Raw genomic sequence first — 19,221 nt, 5'->3', positions numbered from 1 at the left:
TTCATACTACATAGGATCAGTCACTTTCACGGAGTCCGACCATGTTTGCCCAGCCATATTTTTACAGTGGCCCAGACAAACAAACAACAACACTGGCTTTAGAAAGGACCTTTCATGCTTTTACATGAAGTGAAGCCACTCTTGGTTCTTCTACTACCCACTTGGACAGAGGGGGGTAAATGAGTCGTATTCATTCACTGCTTGATGCTCACACATAGTAGAAATACACTAGTTTTGAGTACAGGCAGGAAACCAGTATTAGGCTGTAGTGTATAGTGAAATGTCTAGAATAAAAAAGTCTCTTTTTCCAAAAGCTGAGCAAAAGAGCATTTACATTGTTTTAATTTTGGGGAGTTTTAGGTCTTTATTTGTATTTGTTAAAGTGAGGAGAAGGAGAATGACCTGCAGCAATGGACTGCAGGTTTGAGTTGAACCTGCGGCCGTTGCGTCCAGGAGTCCCCCTCTGTATGGGCGCCCGCTCTACCACGTGATCTCACCAGGCGCCCCAAAGGAGCATTTAATAATAGTCCCACTGGTCTTACTTTTTATTTCTTATTATATGCTTACATTGTCATACAGTTCCATTTTTCAACAATGCAACTTCAGTAACAATTAAAAATATAAAAACATAAAATAAAATAGAAGTTACAGTGCAGTTTAATTCAGTGAACTATTTAAATCAAGAGGTCATCAGCCTTTATTAAAAAGAACTGAGTTCTTGGCAGACTTTTAGCTTTCTGGGAGTTTGTTCCAGATATGTGCAGCATTAAAACTGAATGCTGACACTCCACAGCAAAAGACAATGCATTCTTTAATCTGTTCTAGGATTCTGTGAAGCAGAGCTTGTCTTGCCTCAAGAGTCCATCAGTGACCTCAGCACACCTACACCACCGCTCTGCTGGCGTACGTCTTCACCCTGGCAGGACACATGGAGACACGTGCTCGCCTACTGAACCACCTAACGACTGTTGCATTACAGAAAGGGAGTCATCCTCTACAGGAAATCATTCTGGTCTATTACTGTGACAAAGCTTACCCTGTCCGTGCCTTCTCTTTGTGGATGGCTGATTTTAGGAGGTTTCCTCCACTGGTCTCAGACAGCAACAGAAACGTCAGCCTCTCTGTCTGTGAGATCAGCTCCTATGTGCTGCTGGCTAAACTCAGTGCCTTTCCGACTGCTGAAGACCTGGGCTACGCCAGCCGCATCGTTAGATGGCTGACTAGCCAGCAGAACTACTACGGAGGATTCTCCTCCACACAGGTACAACCCAAACAGGGTTAAGTGGGACTTTGAGTCACACGTACTGTAATCTCTTCTGGGACAAATAAGATGAACAAAGCTATTTAATATGTAAGCTTAGCTGTGGCCTTAAGCCTACTTGTCTCACAGCCCGTTATCTTGAGAACAATAGCATGGCACAAGAAAAACAGACCGTTTTTATTGACAATACATTTTTGTGCTTCTTAAATGTTTCTTTATTTAGCTTATTAAGTATAGTAGCATTCTCTCCACTGATAAAAAACAAAGTTTTCAGTTTCTTTCAAATTTATTTAATTCAAATTCACATTATTTAGACATTGATAGTTCTCACAGGACAGAGACATTGCCAGATACCTCACAAGAATAGGGTCGATTATACTATACTGAGAACAAATATAATGTGCAAAAATAAAATGTGCATATTATTATGTTTAAATGGTAATTTTCTTAAATTGATTTCTGTATGAAAATCAACAATTAGAGAGACCTGAAATTGATCAAAGTGAGCTCCCACATATGAAAGCTGTTGTAGGTGTAAACAGAAGAACATTTACATTTGTATAAATTTGAGCACATAAGTAAAGGTATTTTCTTTGTGTTGTAGGACACCGTGGTGGCTCTTCAGGCTCTGGCTCTCTACTCCACTCTGGTGTTCAGTCCAGTGGGTTCAAGCACAGTGACGGTCCAGTCTCCCAGTGGCCAGCTGACGTTTGATGTGAATCAGTACAACAAACTGCTCTACCAGGAGAAGAATCTGCAGGGCGTGTCAGGAACGTACAGCCTGGAGGTGAAGGGGACTGCAAGTGCTGCAATACAGGTCAGTGGTTAGATGTACATGAACCACCAATCCTGATGCTTCATACTTTAGATTCTTGTTCATATTTTATGATTGATTAATTGATTGATTGATATTTTTATTTATGTCATGCCTCTAAGTGGCCCATCACACACCGAATTACATTACACCAACACAACAGTAATTAATTCCACAGATTGCATTCCAATTTTATAAATATTAATCTTTCCTTGTTTAGATTTCTCTTGTCTATAACATCCCAACTCCTGTTCAAGATACCGCAATCCGCGTTGACGTCAAAGCAGAGGCCGACCGCACCAGAGAAAGAACCAAAGTCCTTCTAAAAATATCATCCCTGTAAGTACTCAACAAGCAGATCCACGACATTGACGGAAGTTTTTGAACTATGTAACTGTTAGTGGATGGACAGGGGAGGAATAATTACAACTTGGTAGCTAAAACTTAACTCTAACAAACGGTAAATGGAGCCCATCCAAAGACCAGATTGACATAATATTTTTATGTTACTTGCATTGCAGATATAGTGGAAAGGAGCCCAGTACAAACATGGTTATCCTGGATGTCAAAATGCTCTCTGGATATGTCCCAGACCCAGAGTCTTTGAACATGGTGAGTGATGAGTAACTTTAACTGAGTAGTAGTTGTCAGTTGTTGTCATTATAACCCAGCTGATTAATGTCTCCTCACAGCTCAAAGGTGCCAGGCTGGTGGATCGTGTTGAACAAAAGGAGGATCGTGTTCTGGTGTACATACGGGAGGTGAGAGGGATTTAAAGTGATAAACAAGAGATGATTTTCTCCAGATTTGTTACTGAACATGTTGTCTGTTTTTCTTTCAACAGTTACCAAAGAACATAGTCATCAACCACAGCCTAACGCTCATACAGGACTACCAAGTACAGAACCTGAAGCCAGCCGTGGTCAAGCTCTACGACTACTACCAGCCAAGTAAATCAGTCCTCTCTAAACCTCATTCACTGAAGTCACAGCACACACTGCTCTGTGGTATCTGCACACCAACCTGAACAGTTATCAGAATAATAATTTATAGTTGTATGTTAATATGACAGGCTATTGAACACTAATGCAAGTTTGACTCATTTTCTACCTTTTTTCCCTCAAGGTGACCAGTCTGATACAGAATACACCCTATATCGTTGTGGGGCAGGTCGCAAACAGCAATGGCGTAAAGAAGCACTATGATGTATGTAAATGCAAATTGGAATTGTTTAAAAGATTATTAAAGTAGTTACTGTCAGGAGTCAGGATGTTCCAAATCTTTGGTATGAAAAGGCTTAAGTCTTCGCAATGAATTTATATTTTTCATTATTTCTTTTGCAGCTTGAAGAGCGTGTGGTCAGTCCTCGAGTCGTCCAGAAGATACATATTATGTACTTAACACCATGTCTGTTTGTCTTCTCTTGTTAGTATTCTGCCACAACCAGTTACAACTGTAACTACAGTGTCTGAAGTGAAATACATGCATAATAGACAATTAAATAATGTCATATTAATGTCCCGTTTGAAACTGGTCTTTTGTTGAACTTTTTCCACTATTAAATCTTTCCGCTGTGTATTTATCGTATCTGTTTTATCCAAATACCAGAAGTTGTGCAGCTCAGCTTAGTGTCGAAATGTGGTCACAAAAATAAAGGTCTTCTAATATAATGTTCTAAGATAATTTAAATTCTCTCAGCATTTACAAATCCCATCTTCTAAAGCAGTTAGAAATCCAAGGTTGCAAATAATTTTTTTATAATATGTATGTAGACCCTCAAAAGCTATCCAAGTGACAGAATTACAAATTTAATGGAATGATTTTGATTTGTTTGCAGGATAAGTTTATGCTACTGTATATCACGTGTCTGCTCCAAGAAATAGACTGTTGGATTAATTGTCTCCCTCAAAACTGGAACACGGACAGGTCCAAACTAAGTATAAAACCAGGGTAACCTGGGATCAGCAGGTCACGAGTGTTTAATTACTAGGAATCAGTTTTTCTTTGCCTTTATGAGAAATTATCTTTGAGTTAAAGTCAAAATTCGTTGATTTGCAGCTGAAGGAAAAATGGATTTCATATTGTTTTATTGCCTACACTAATTTTGCATTTAATTAGACCTTACATTGAACAACAATACATGCTTATCAATACTAGCGCAGTATTATTCAGAAGCACGGCAGTATAAGTGTTCAGGAAGGGGTGCTAGTTATTACATTATAGTAGTGCAGTACATAGCTGAGCTTGCACTTCTTGTTGGATTTCAACATTATGGAGGTATTATGGGGATTTTATGTGATGACACTTCCCTGTGGTATTTCTAACTCGACAGAGTGGCCTTCAGTGATCAAATTAGCAAACAGGACATCTGCAAACTGATCATAGACTCTGCTGACAAACTAAGGATCAATCCTTCGCTGAGTATGCACTTGGTTTTCCTTTACAACCCACACAACAAGAACAACAACAAGGATAACACTCACATAGACAAAGCAGACTCAAACAGCAGGCAGCCAACAGTGAGTTAAAGTCCCTAAAATTTTAATCAAAACTTGACTTGTAGACAATGTATTTTACGTGTGAAACTAAAATGCTGTGAATTTCACCAGTGACAAATAACCACTAGAGGCTGCAGTCACAGAGTCTAGTCAGGTGGATGGATGAACGGATTGGTATACTAACCCTCCAGGACCCTTAAGGGGTTCCTCAGAGGTACTGCAGGCGGGCAACCAAGGTATTGTTTATTTATAAATTTAAAAAAAATCCAAAAGTAAAATTTGTCTTAAATATACTTAAACACAAGCCAAACACATTATCAACCAAACTCAATAAACCTATTTGTGATTTTTTTTTTTCCTTTAAATTTACACACATTGTGATAGGCTTACTGGTTGGCTAGCCATAAGGTATCCATCCACAGATACATAAAGCAATGATTCGCTTTACTACATTCTTGTTTAACATCAAAACATCATGTATACATACAATTATATTTAATAATTTGTATTGTATGCACCAAAAAATACATGTGTAAGTGGTCCCATATTGTCTCTTCACAGGCCCTTGGCCTAAAGATGGTTCAAGACCCTGCCCTGACCAATCCCCACTCCCATGCCTAGACCTAACTAGGCGGACCATTCTAGCAGTCCGATTTGATCTACCATAATCCAGAGCCCTGAATTTATTACTAAATGAATGCAGCCATCATTATGTTAGTTATAGTGTACTGCTTCCCTACCATAACATATAAAAATCTCTGCCATGACAAAGGGCTATTAGCATAATAAAGGACAAAATCTGTTTCAGACTGTTTTATACAGTCTACGCTGTAAGGCAAGCTATAATGATACAAATGTAACAACGACATCATTAGCAACCAGACAAAAACTAAGCAGTAAGCCTAACACTAGGCCAGCCACACAATGCATCATGTCTCAGGGGTGCATGTCCGATTTTTTTTATTTCTCTTTTACGATTTGATTGCATATCAGAAAATAGACTTAGAAAACAACAACACACATTAACTTTAATGTACTACTTAAAAGTAAGTCAAATGAAAAAAGGCAAAAAACACCGTTTCAGTTTATGCTTAACTACGTCACTTCCGGGATGTATGGCAGTGAAAAAAGACAGCTGGTTTGTTTTATCAACAAGGAGCACACAAGTGACATCAAAGGTATTTAGTGGAACGACGACATTCTGTCTGATCAGTTTTTGAGAGTGCTCCTAGCATATGTCACTACTAGTGATTATTGGAAGTATATTCATATCGTTGCCATCTGTAATCCATCTCGGGCTCCATCGCTGCTGCTCGGGCAGAGATGCTCGCTACGAATGCGGTCTGCTGCTGTCAACAACCGGTTTGCACGTATTATTCACAGTTCAATGTTATTTCTTAACCAGGGATATATGGTAAAAAAAAATTGTAATTGCCTGTACAGGGTTAGCTTACGATTTAGTGAAACAGCCAAACTCCCTTCGCAAAATGGTCATTTTTTTGTTGTCCGAGCTTATCGGCCTGTACGCCATAACAACAACAACACTATAGACATTTACCTAACACCAAAGATATATATTATTTCGGCGCAAATATCATAGAGTAGCACAGTAGTATCAGCTTTTAATCGGTTTGCCCGTTGTCAGGAACACTCACCAACTTGATGATGGTCAATAGCTATTGACGCACGCCTGTTTAATTTAGAATTTAGTCTAAATATCTATAGTGCTTTGTCAAAAAGCGAAATGCCGAATTTAAAAGAATTCTGCTCTGAATTGCAGGTCATAACTGTGCATGTTACTGTGCTTTACTGATAACCAAAAAGGATAAAACTAGGAGACTTGTAAAGTGGATTGGCATAACTGGCAAAAATAACAACCGAATTCCATTTAAAAACCAGTCTCTTTATAGTGCCTGTTTATTATCTGTGTATTACGTGACATCGCTTAATATCTTTTACAAATTAGCAACCATGTTTTTTACCCGCGATATTCGGTTAAAGCTCTACTGGTAATCCAGCTTTGGAATCTTTAACTTAAGCATCTTCAGCCATCAGTCATTGAGTATATTATATTGCCACAGACCGAAATTGTGTCTTGTTGGCTAACCCTTGTGGGGACAGTTCCTGTCTAGTTTGTATCTGTACTGTGAAGCGCGTTTTTTGGCTGTGCCACTATTCTAAGTAATCTAAATGTGCTTCCTCTTCTTTTGATGGATATTGGTAAATGAATAACGAGGTAAAAACTGATCTTTGACTTTGCTCTGCAGTTCAGTGTGTGAACAGCCTCCAAGTCCTCCCTGTTTTTTCTGTCCAGCAACTGACCAAAGAGGGACCACATTGCTTCTGAGGACATCTGCCAGCCCATAAGCCACTCTGGAGTAAGAAACAACTGCTACAACCTCTCTTTCACCTTCGAAATAGTCAGCTTGACTTGTGTAAAGATTAATGACATGTTGTTTTATTTGCACTTGAAACGATCTGTGGATACACAATGAACCGACGTCCCCCTATTGTCTTTGACAGGCATTAACGCAAACCCCGAAGAAGACAGTGAGCGTGATAGTGGTCAAGTCAGGAAAACGTCTCTTCAGGTAAGAGGCTTTCTATCATTTGTTTGTTTCTCTACCACTATACCTGGTATTACCAAACAGTAGAAACAATGTGACTTCTCTCTAACAGGACAGTGGGTCAAACACCAAACATGTTGTTTAGGATCTGTGTTTATTTGCCTTTTTAAAAAAAAAAAAAAAAATAGTAATGGCTAAAGCAAAATACTTGATTTTTAGCTGAGTGACAATTGCTTTCATACCTTAACCAAGATTTACTGCAGCCATTTTTGTCATATAAGATATTGTAACGGATCCTTTTTAATTTTTTATTTTCAGCAAAACTACTACATAATTTATGCTTCCCTGCAGCAGATTCCCCAGAGAGCTCTGCTCACCGAGCATTTTAACACAGACAGATACTTACATTTTAATTAATAAATTTATGGTAAAGTTAAGTCAAGAGTGCATTTCACATTCTGTTTTATTTTTAAAAGTTCAGCATAAGATCAGCTGTCTTGTTTCAGTCCTCCGTGCAAATTCAGGGGTGTTTAAATTGGACAGTCTTTGCGGTTTGCTAATAAAGACCTGAGGACACTTCTCGTCCTTGTGTCCCTTCCTTGTCCCATTATCATCCATACCTTCTTAAAAAAATAGAGTCCTGGTTATTCTTGTGTTTCTGCATGGTTGCAAGGCTAACCTGAGAAAGGTACAATGGTTCATTACAAAATATGCTTTTGTAGTTACTATATTATTAAGCCGCATGATGGAATAACTTGCAAGTGAATTACTGAAAGGAATTGACTGTGTTGGAGAAGACAAGAAATGTGAGAATGAAATTTTACAGTTAAACATGAAATCTTTGGACATATTTCTCTGTCTCTTCCTTTCTCTTTTCCTGTATTTTTAACTGGTGTGGCAAAATGTTGCATTTTTCCAACTTATCGTTTTAACTGAGATTGCTGCTTTTTTTCTGTGTATATCATCTTACATTGAATTCTTTGAGTTTTGGATTGTTGGGCAAAACAACAACAACAAAAAGGATACTTTTCTGGGTCTCTGAATGATTGTGAAACATCAATTTTTGAGGTTTCATAGGCCAAATGGTTCATTTAAATATTCATAATTAGGAGTAGATAATAGATAATAGAAAATTAAAAGTCTAGGTTGTGCCCTGTTTGGCCTCTTCTGTATTTGTTGTTGTCACTGTCATGATTGGCATAGCCATGTAAAAAGTCTGAGTTGTAGTGTGTACAGTAGCAAATGTGCTTGGATTGCACAGTTAATCAGGGCCCTATGTACCAGCTGACAGCTAATCACTGTGGATGTCTGTCTGTTTGCCACACTGCTACCAGCTGAGGGGGGGCTGTTCACGGGACGAGCCATGACCACCTGGAGACAAGTATGGTCGTACCTTTGTGGAGGTGATGAAGTGAAAAGTACAGTCCATAACTTTCCGTTACGCAGAGGGCCTGGTATGCAGTGGTGGTGGTGCCCACCCCAGCTCCTCAAGGCTCCCCTGTGAAAGGTGACTGGAGATCAGATAGACATGGGCATGTCACTGTCCCCTTACCTCACTACACCCTCCGTAGAATGGGCAAGGCTTGTTACATTTAGCTGTTTATATGTTTGTAGAGAGGGCAGTTGTGCACCCTAATTTGGACTGAGCACTTGGACCTTTATCGTATGCTCCTGTCATGTTCACTATCATCACGCCGAGTCTGCGAGGGCGCTGGACTAAGAGGGGATAAAGTGCGCTCTGGGACTTAAGACCTCACTGTAATGAATCAAAAAGACCCAATAATAAACTCCTTTTTTTCTTTCTTAAGCTTTCCCTCTGTTTGACTAATTCTTTTTTTACTTCTTCCTCTCCCACCTCTCCCCCAGACCGTCTGAACTCCCCATTGTTGGTGCTAAATAGCTGTGGGATCAGCAGGGCAGGAGACCGGCTGAGATTGCTGCTTTCTGTGCCATGTCATTGAGCGGACCTTCTCATAACAATCTGCAGGACTGGCATGAGTCTGTCTCTGGTCTATTACAGTAGTTAATTCCCATCATGGGATAAGGCTGGTGATATTCTGTTTTTACTTATTGTCAACAAAGTCTATATTCACGACGTTCACTTCTGGATTGCTACTCTGGATTTCACTCTTTTCGGGCCGAGTTCAGTACCTTATGCTTTTGTTGTGTTGGAATTTAAACTCCGGTCGATTTATGAGGACTATGATTAACTGCTCCTCAGATCTCTGCCGGTAAATCCAGCTAGCTAGACTATCTGTCCATCTGAGTTTCGTGTGCACGACTGACACAAGCGCTATAGGAGGTCTGGCAAGCAAGACTAGAGTCAACATACCGTGAAAGACCAATGAACCAATTAATGTAGCGTACTAACAATGTGTACCCAAAGCCGATTATTTTCTATTTCTTTGTGTCAAGAGCTCCATTGTGTCCAAAAACAATTAAAACACATGTGAGCCCCAGTGTTGGACTGAGTGACATATTCCTTCATTACAAGTAAAACACCTACAGCCTTTTCCCGTGAGGGTTATCAAGTGAATACGCCAAACTTAGAAAAACTGTGTGGAATCAATCTTCTAGTTTTTTTGAAATGAAAAACAGCTTGTCTCATTTTCAGATTAGTAAAATCGTGTCCAACATCCCCAACCTGGAGTTCCTGAACCTGAGCTCTAATCCCCTGCAGAAATCCATTGAGCCGGCGAAGTGCTGAAGGCCTTCCCGGTCACGCCTCGTCCTCAACAACACCGGGTGTCCTGGACACCGTGATGCTGCTCACCACGGAGATACCGGAGTAAGAATAATAGTTGATTAATGCTTCTCAATTTCTCTATAGGTTTGCACTATAATAAGAAAATTAACTGTCTGTATAATATAGTATATAATGTAATGGAATAGTATGGTTTATAATATAAAAACATTGTAGAGTATAAAAAGTAGAGCAGGGGTCTTCAACAGGGGTCCGCGACCCCTAGGGGTCCGCGGAGTACTGCATGGGGGTCCGAAAGTTTTGGTTGATTAGACTTTTTTTTTATATCCCCACCCCCCCCCCCCCCCCCCCCCCCTGCAATTTTTTCCACAATTAAATGTCTTTAAATACACATTAACATGAATTCAACAACTGTAGTAAACAATAAATGGAGGCAGAAGATGTCTTTCAGTCATCAATGCACACATGGCCCTATAGGACCAGTTTGATATAACACCAATTTTATACAATATATATATTAGGTCCCCGCTCCATCTCGCCATCAGTTTGGGGGTCTTGGCCTGGAAAACATTGAAGACCCCTGAATGAAATATACAATATTGTATTAAAGTATAATGTGATGTGATAAATATGCTGTATTCATTACTTTACATGGACAGTGGAGAGGAGAAACGTGGCTGAGTTTCCAATTGGTGTAGTGTAGTGTTGTTCAGAGGAGGATATCCTGTAGGATATACAGTACTGGATGTACATTTTAGGTTAGGAGGGCAGGTTTCACAGGTGTGAAGGAACGTCTCCCTACTTGTCACTACAGTCCCCATATTATCGACAAACGCGGCCTGATGCATCATGTTTTCGGGTTGTCCTCGATCCGTGGATACTAGTAACGTACTGAAACTATGGTGATTGTATACAGTAGATATACTGTGTTGTCGGGTTGAAGATGTGCACAAAGGCATTCATTCAGGTTTTTTCCTGGCTTCGAATGGGCTTTTGGGGAGTGACTATGCACAGCACAACAAATGAGTGTGTTACCTTGTTTGACAGAAATCTAATCATTTTTCCTGTTATTTCTGACAATTTGATTAACAAATTGTATTTTATACTTGGATAATGATGCCCAATTAACAAAACTGTTTAAGAAAAATAATATTCATATTTAAATAAATCACCTGGAGAGTCCGTATAGCCAGAATTTAAACTGAGATAATCTCACAAGTTCAGTTGTATGTTCTGTTCAACGATTGTTCGGTACATTGCTCTTAAACCATTTAGAGAGAATTTGAATTTCTAGTTTCATTCTTAATTCTAGCATTTTGGGCTGGCTAAAACCTCTTTGGGGGCGCCAAAAATTCCACTAGGCAGGAAAAACTCTTTTTTTTAAAAACTTTTTTAAGTCTTCACTACAATATATGTACATTGCTGCACTGTATTTTACATGCCCAACATTCCACCCTGTTTTCTCTCTGTTTTTGTCCTGCAGGCTGGAGCAGTTGTTCCTGTGCCTTAATGAGTACAGTGGTGTGAGCGCCTCCAGTGTGGTGCTGCCCCACCTGCGGCTGCTTCACATCACCGACAACATCTCCAGGACTGGGCAGAGGTCCGCAAGTTGGCACCATGTTCCCAAGCCTAGAGACTCTGGTCATGGCCAACAACAACTTGGTCTCCATTGACGACAACAAGGATATCCTGAACGCTCTTCCCTAACCTCCGCAGCATCAACCTCACAACTCAGGTCAGTAGATCTGACTGTTGAATTTCTGTGTGTGTTTTCGGTGTAAGCCATGTTAACAATTTAAATCGGATTTCCAGTTTCGAACAGAATAATAGTTCAGCATCTGTAGGTAACGACTTAATAACGGCTGAGAAAATTAGCACAGCAAACATGTCACTGTATCCTAAAATCTTGCGTTATTTGAGTATGCAACAGATTCATGTCCCTGCCGCTTGTATCTCAGGTATTGTTTCTATTTTGGGTAGTTCAGCGGTGAATCTATTTATAGAATTCTGTTAGAGTAAGGAGATGACAACAAGATCCAAAGACAATCCAAAGACCGCTTGTTATATCCTTCGCCTCAGGTGCAGAAACAATCCTTCTTGCAAGTCCTTTTGTTTCAGATTCAGCATTCAACACTTTTTTATGGATTTTTATTTTAAAACAAAACCAAATTCGCGGAGATATTTCCCTGTTAGGTTCATGTGCAGTTCCATTTTTCAGGGCTTGTGTTTACAGAATTAATGTATTGTTCGGGACAATAGATAACAAAGCGCAAAGATTGCAGCCTAGGATTAAGATTTTGACTTAAGATAAGCCACTTAAAGGATTGTTTTTTTTATTGTTACAATCCTTTTAAAAGACCCAAACCAAAAATGTGCATTGCTGCGTGTTTGTGTTTATGGTAATGAAGGAACGTGTCACCCAGTGAAACAGTGTGGCTCATTGATGCGTTTTAATGTATGGCACAGAGAATAGGATACATCAGGCTTTGGATATACACACAAAATACCAATAGAATTTATTAATTGAAGGTTTTGATCTTTCAGACGTTCCTTGACATTAAGTAAAAATATAGATATCACCAGACCTATTCTTTAAGCAGTGGCAAACTTTACACATATTAGCTATGCTAGTTTACCTTGCTCACCTTTTAGATATTACCAGTCAGTTGAAGGACGGAACTAGATTCTGTCTTTGTCAGGTGAAAAGTTATTCTTCTAAAGTTTGTGTTATTTTTTTATTTGTGGCCAACATAGTCAGAACATATAAAAACATATAAACATATATAAAACATATATATATAAACATAAAAACATATTTAATTTGATGTTACTCGCCGTTAGCCAACTAAATCAGCTTGATTGTGGCTGTGTTTCAGAAGCAAAGACCAGATGTGAGATAGATCTATTACAAACAGTACTGTTGTGGCTGCCTGATGTCTAGGTTTAGGGGGGCAGACTTGGGAATATTGTCTGGGAAGCAGTGCTTAGGCTGCTTTTGACCTTTGACTAAGTATAGTGCCATATCATGCATTAGATCCAGTCATGCCTGCAAATAGTATCAATATTGGAAATGGAGAGACATTCATGCGGAGATCAGCAAATCATGGGTAGTAGACCTACCTCTAGAGCCAGCCATCCTAAAAAATACAATTTCTCTATGACAGAGTAACCAAACAACCCACCAAATGTCACTAGATTTAAAAAACAAAATCCCCAGATTAAAAAAAAATCTTAAATGGCAAATGAGCAAAACTTGTTAACTTCAGCAGAAAACAGTTTGTTCATGTATTATCCCATCGCTCATAGTAAGAAGTGGATGAAAAAAATAATTTGCAGGGCCTTTAAACAACCTGGAAAGTCTAGACATATTCAGCTGCCATAAGTTCTCATTTTTTCACTTCCAAAAACGTAATATTTAATACTTAAGATATTGTACAATAAAGTGTTCTTAAGAACCACATGGTGCGCCTTTCTTGCAATCTTGTCCACTGCCGCTGTTCCTTGTCCTAACTGTTTGAAACATCACTTGTCTGCGTGTGTCGTCAGGTTTCAACCGATGGGAGGACATTGAGAAGCTCAACTTCTCCCCAAGTTGGAGGAGGTGGCGGCTGCAGGGCATTCCCTTACTGCAGACCTACACCAACACAGAGCGACCAGCCCATGATAGCACAGTGAGTCCCATCCATGCATCAGTGAGAATGGAACTCCTTTAAACGATAGTAAAGATTGTTTTGCTCCTAACACTGAGGAGTGTTTAACATCTGAATAGATGTGAGGGCAATAACTGGTAGATTCACCCCATTAGATGTATGTGCTTCCCCTCAGGCTCCTTCAATATCACTGCTAAATGGCAGTGTTGTGACTGATGTGAGAGAAAGACGCAGAGAGGTTCTTCATTCGTTACCACTTAGACTACCCTGAGGAAGAGCTGCCTTACAGGTAGGCTGCACTCACTTTCTATACACCAACTACAGTGGCATGAAAGTTTTGTGTCATGTGTGGTGGCCTCAGGACTAACAACACAACCTGCTCTTTTCCTCCTCAGATACCATTCCCTGGTAACCAAGTATGGGAAGCTGGAACCACTTGCGAGATTGACCTCGACCTCGCTTTGTGGCCAGGTGGAGGTTCACTGTGAGGAAAAGTGGAACAGGTATATTAAACATTCATAGGTTTGTGTTCTGAATAGTACTTACTTACCAAAGTAGAATAACTTCTACATGTACTGTAAAGGGGATATTTTTCAAGTGTTTAATGCTCAAGTTGTATTTGTGACTTAGTACTTTGTTCGTAATTCAACAGGGTGGGGGGGCTGTCTAGTGTTTGACCGAAGGTATGTGACTGCTGCATGGGAATGAATTACATGGAGCGGGAGATTGGTAGGAGAATTGGTGCAGCAGGTGTGGTAGTACATTCACTTTATCGCACCGTTGTGATGGAAAGAGAGCTGAGCAAGAAGGCAAAGCTCTCCATCTACCGGTCAGTTTTTGTTCCTACCCTCACTTATGGTCATGAAGGCTGGGTCATGACCCTTAGGTACCCTCACTTAGGGTCATGAAGGCTGGGTCATGACCCAGCCTTCATGACCATAGTGAGGGTACAAGCGGCTGAAATGGTTTCCTCAGGAGGGGGGCTGGCGTCTCCCTTAGAGATAGGTGGAAGCTCAGTCATCCGTGAGAAACTGTGAGTAGACCGCTGCTTCTTTGCGTTGTAAGGAGCCAGTTGAGGGGTTCGGGCATCTGGTAACACCTCCCTAGGGAGCTGCTCCCCCCGCAACCCACAGCGGATAAGTGGACAAAGATGGATGGATGCATCTTATTATCGCGTTCATTTTGACAGCCCAAATTGTATCCCATTCATACTTGATCTTACAATCCTATTGAGCGTCTCATGGATGTTGTCTGCCTCGATCGGTTGATTGTGTCGTTGACACTAATGCTCCCTACTTTGACAACTTGGCACACCAAGGATATATATTTAAAATTAGTGCTGCACAACCAGTCGGTGAGCTTGTCGTCTGAAGCCATTCTATCCCTTTAATAGATAAATATTCAGTTTTCAGTGGTTCATGATGAGTCTGCAACCTTCATTAAACTTTCCTTTGTGAAAGACTTTGATCAAACCCGCCATGGGCCTCCACACAGTGTTATTATCCCACTTCAACGATTGAGACAGAAACAAAGCATTGCTGTGAAGGTCACTGTCTGTATTTAATTCCGATGTACTGAATGTCAAATCCCTCACTTGTTAACCTTGCAGAAATGCTTAGCTGTCTCGCGTTATGGTATTACGCGTGTCCTGTGTCTTGTATCTGTGTCACTGGTCGTGCATGTTCTTGCGACAAAAAGTAGTTTGGAGATTAGACTTAGGGATTTCTCCTGCTGAAAGATCTATTATGTGTGTCAGTAGGTAGTGTAAAAATAAGACATTTTGTAGTGTAAACGGTACGACGAACTGATGACATTGAATACTTGTATGGGAACTTATCTGAAGTCACAACCCTAACCCCCCCCCCCCATGCCGCACCTTTTTGGACGATCCAGTACAAAGGTATACTTTTCAATACAAAACTATGCCCATTAAGATGAACAATACTATACTATTTGCATGTTTACCATCAGTACATGCATTCTCGCATTCCTATCTCCACAGTGCGGCGGAGGAAGGTCGTCCCTTCCACACAACGATCCTAAACAGGAGAAAATGTGCTGTATTTTTTTTGCATTACTTTAAACCAATCACAATCGTCTTGGACGGCGCTAAGCTCTAGAAGCAGCATGTGTGGCTCGTCAAAATAGTTTCGGGAAGGGACTTGTTTTAGTGAAACATTTGCACCCCGCAAAGAAAACGCCCTATACAATATCAAATGAATTTAACTGTCAAGAATATATTAACGTGAGCTTTAATAATTAGCAGGATACATGTTAAACGTAATTTGCTCTTACCAGTGTGTATATTGTCCGTAGAAAATTCTGGCAAATTGGTCCCAAAACGTCCCTGTCAGAGAGTAACTGCCATAAACATTTTTTTGTATTAATATTTAAAATCATTCCCCGATTGAACCAAACTGCCTGCCTTGTTGCACCGATCCAAATTTTCCTAGTTACGTTGTGATCAGAAGTTCCTGTTAATGTCGCTCGATCCACCGGAGTTTACTAACCAACTATAAAGTTAACTCAAAGAAAGCTTAAAGTGGGACTCCCGCGGAACTTCCAGTGGCACTGGAACTATCCTATAATGAACCGTGTGGTATAGTATATACTATACACACTAGTATGTGCATAGCTTTTAATCATTCTTCTTAAAGCCATTGATGCCGAATTTAATGTTCTGGACTTTGGTTAACTGTACTTAATCGGAGTGAAATAGTTTCACTTTAATGCTTAATTTGAAAAGGTGTTTGTCTTTTTGCCAGCTGAGCATCCGTTTTGGACCAGACAGTAGCTGAGCTGAAGAAGCAGCTGACAACAGTGGTCCAGCTGTCCACCAACAGCATGAGGACTATTACATCGACAAGTGCAGCGCCTTTGGTCCAGAAGAAATGAAGTACAACACCCGGCCCTCCACTCCTACAGCATCCAAGACGGTTGATGAAATACTGGTGGTACCCAAGACCAAGTGAACGGCTGGTGTCCAAAGGATAATTAGAGTGACTGATTGATTGATTGATTAATTGGATTATTTGTTGCCTGGTTAACTGACATCAAAAATATTTGAAAAAAAACACATATGGAAGAGCATCATCTGCCCACTTTTTGGAATCAAGAGAGCAAAAACATCATGCACAGTGGGCTGCTGGAGGCTGTAGCTGGAAAGGCACCATTAAGTCTTTATTTATTTCAGCTTTATTGAGGTCCACTGGAGTAAGTAGACAAATTTGTCACACTGGGAAACGGCTGAGAGAGTACTCACAGTCAGCTAGCAGCTTAAGCAGAGAAGAGGGCGCTGCCGTACCAGCAAAGCTTCACTGCAGTTTCATACACGGCATGTACCTAGCACTGCATAACAAGTATCCAACACCACTGGCTTGGCCCAAATGTTATGTTAAACTACCCTGAGTAGCAGTAAGGCTGTGTACTTTTAGAATGCACACAATATCAGGAGCAGCAGCAGGATTTTAGGCAGGAAAATCCTGTCAAAAACACTGTTTAATGGTGGTGATGAAAGTAGTATTTTTGGGTCCATTTTGTTGTATGGTGGTGTTTTTTTCTGGGGTTATTGCTAAAGTTAGAAGATGCTGCAGCACATTCAGATTTTGTCAAAATCAGGCAAAAAGCTAGAAATATGTCTAGATCCGTAATAACAAGCGATAAGTGTGAAATTTATCATAGGATATTGCAATTTTAATAGTCATTGAAAAATCCAGAACCAATGAATAGCAACTTTTGTAATTAATACAAAAGTGTACTGGCTTTTGTTGAAGGCGGCCCGATCAGACCATTTGCATTGTTTTGTCTTGCTAGGCACCTCAAATCACCAGTCAAACCGTTATTTAGGTTCCATGGGGGGGGGCTCATTCTAATCAAACAAAAACACCAATTGTGTTACATGTAATTATGCACTAATGAAAACAATTCTCCCTATAGACCCCCCCTACATCCTACACACAGGTCATTCAAAACAGTAAAAAAAGCAAAGAAAAAACCCCCAACAATATTGTGTTATGTTTACAACTACAGTTTTGAATCTTTGGTGGTATGCCATTAATATTTCAATTCAAATGAATGCTAAAATGCATCGTGCGTACATATACATTCATATTACAAATAATCTCCCATCACACATAAACTCACATCTCTGGGTGCTTTCATCTCCAAGAAAGCAGGCCAGTGATTAGGCACTGAGGTAATTCATCAGACACAACCACCCTGTAAAGAGGAACGCATAAGTACTAGTGATCTCATCGACTCAGTGAAGCAGAAGTAAGCCTGCCATTGGCCGGTATTTCAAACAGTATTTCTGCTCCCATTTTGCATCTCACTATCAGTTATAGCCAAGTAAGTCTTCCCCTATAGCAACACGAGACACTGCACAACATTCTGGGGCTTATAATACCCACTCAAGGCCCTCCTCCACGAGGGCCTGGGTACTCAGTCCCCTTCCCTTTGGTATATATAGCAATTCCCGGTTCGTATGGATGGGAGTCGTTATAGGTGTAATGACCAACTCCACCATAATTCAAACCGCTAAATCTCAGCTCGGCCACATCACACAAGACGACTGATTCAGATGTTTACAATGTTTTTACCATGTAGTGATTGAAACTTGATTCAACATACATGGCACTTTCTGGAAGGAAGCCTTCAAATCAATAGGGGTCTATAAAATTTGGAAGAGTTTACCAGATGTGACACTTTTAGAATCTAAGATAAGAAACCTTTACAGGATTTTAATAAAATTAAAGGAGAGATGGGTAAATGTATTTAGTATATTAGTAAAAATGCACAATTTGTATATTTGTGTAAAACAAATTATATTACACATACTGTACATATTTCTATATAGGCCTACATATAGACACAGATCATCACTGGACCTCCAACACTCAGGGGCCCGACATAAGTCTTCTTAAGCATTTGTGAAACAGGACATTGTAAATATTACCAAATGCAATCGGAAATGTGAAATCGAAGATGTCAATCGGAAACTGAAAATACATTTGTGAGTCCCACATGGCTTTTGCATGCATGAGTCAAGTATTGCATTTTTTTGATAAGTGAAACCTGTTGAAAGAAATCGAAGAGGGAATTATCTCATGTTGCTCTTGTGTGGCAAATTTTGTGAAGTGGGCCCCTGGCTGGCATTCTTACTACTGAGACGTGAATGAAAATCCTGATGATGCATTTCCATTTAACTACTGCTAAAGCAAACGTGTAATTCAGTAAAATTAACATACTGACCTTCTTTAGTTTCAATTATCATCAGTTGTTGTTATACAAACTCTAGTAAAGAGGGACTTTAATTACCTTCATTGTGTTGTGGAAGAGCTTTCCTGATTGTTCAAAACAGCCATTTGGTCGTTGTTTACTTTTCAGCCAAGTCACGGACGCTTCAATGTTTGCTGGGTCAATGTAGATGAAAGACTGTGCTTTGGCAAACGATCTCAACACAAATGCAGTCAGCCTAAGGATATTAAAAACAAAAGACAGAAAAGAAGACAAGAGGAAGCACTTATGATTCAATTAATGTATGTTGTAGTAAATGTTGCACAACATGAATATACAGTGAGGAAAATAAGTATTTGAACACCCTGCTATTTTGCAAGTTCTCCCACTCAGAAATCATGGAGGGGTCTGACATTATCATCGTAGGTGCATGTCCACTGTGAGAGACAAAATCTAAAAGAAAAAATCTAGAAATCACAATGTATGATTTTT

General features: G+C 39.9%; 1 protein-coding gene and 1 pseudogene across 1 annotated transcript; both read left to right on the top strand.

Annotated features, from left to right (window-relative positions):
• Positions 1-410: 410 nt before the first annotated feature.
• On the top strand, positions 411-3,605 carry LOC116680925 (alpha-2-macroglobulin). Its single transcript, XM_032509546.1, has 9 exons — positions 411-487; positions 1,075-1,261; positions 1,866-2,078; positions 2,296-2,414; positions 2,597-2,687; positions 2,768-2,836; positions 2,920-3,025; positions 3,201-3,239; positions 3,413-3,605. The coding sequence occupies exons 1-9, from the start codon at positions 411-413 to the stop codon at positions 3,421-3,423; spliced, it is 912 nt and encodes a 303-aa protein (XP_032365437.1). The 3' UTR covers positions 3,424-3,605.
• Positions 3,606-5,684: 2,079 nt separating this feature from the next.
• On the top strand, positions 5,685-16,466 carry LOC116680913 (tubulin-specific chaperone cofactor E-like protein; annotated as a pseudogene).
• Positions 16,467-19,221: the final 2,755 nt, after the last annotated feature.

Source organism: Etheostoma spectabile, chromosome 3, assembly GCF_008692095.1.
Source record: "Etheostoma spectabile isolate EspeVRDwgs_2016 chromosome 3, UIUC_Espe_1.0, whole genome shotgun sequence".
NCBI classification, from domain to species: domain Eukaryota; kingdom Metazoa; phylum Chordata; class Actinopteri; order Perciformes; family Percidae; genus Etheostoma; species Etheostoma spectabile.
This window is presented reverse-complemented; position numbering and strand designations above follow the sequence as displayed.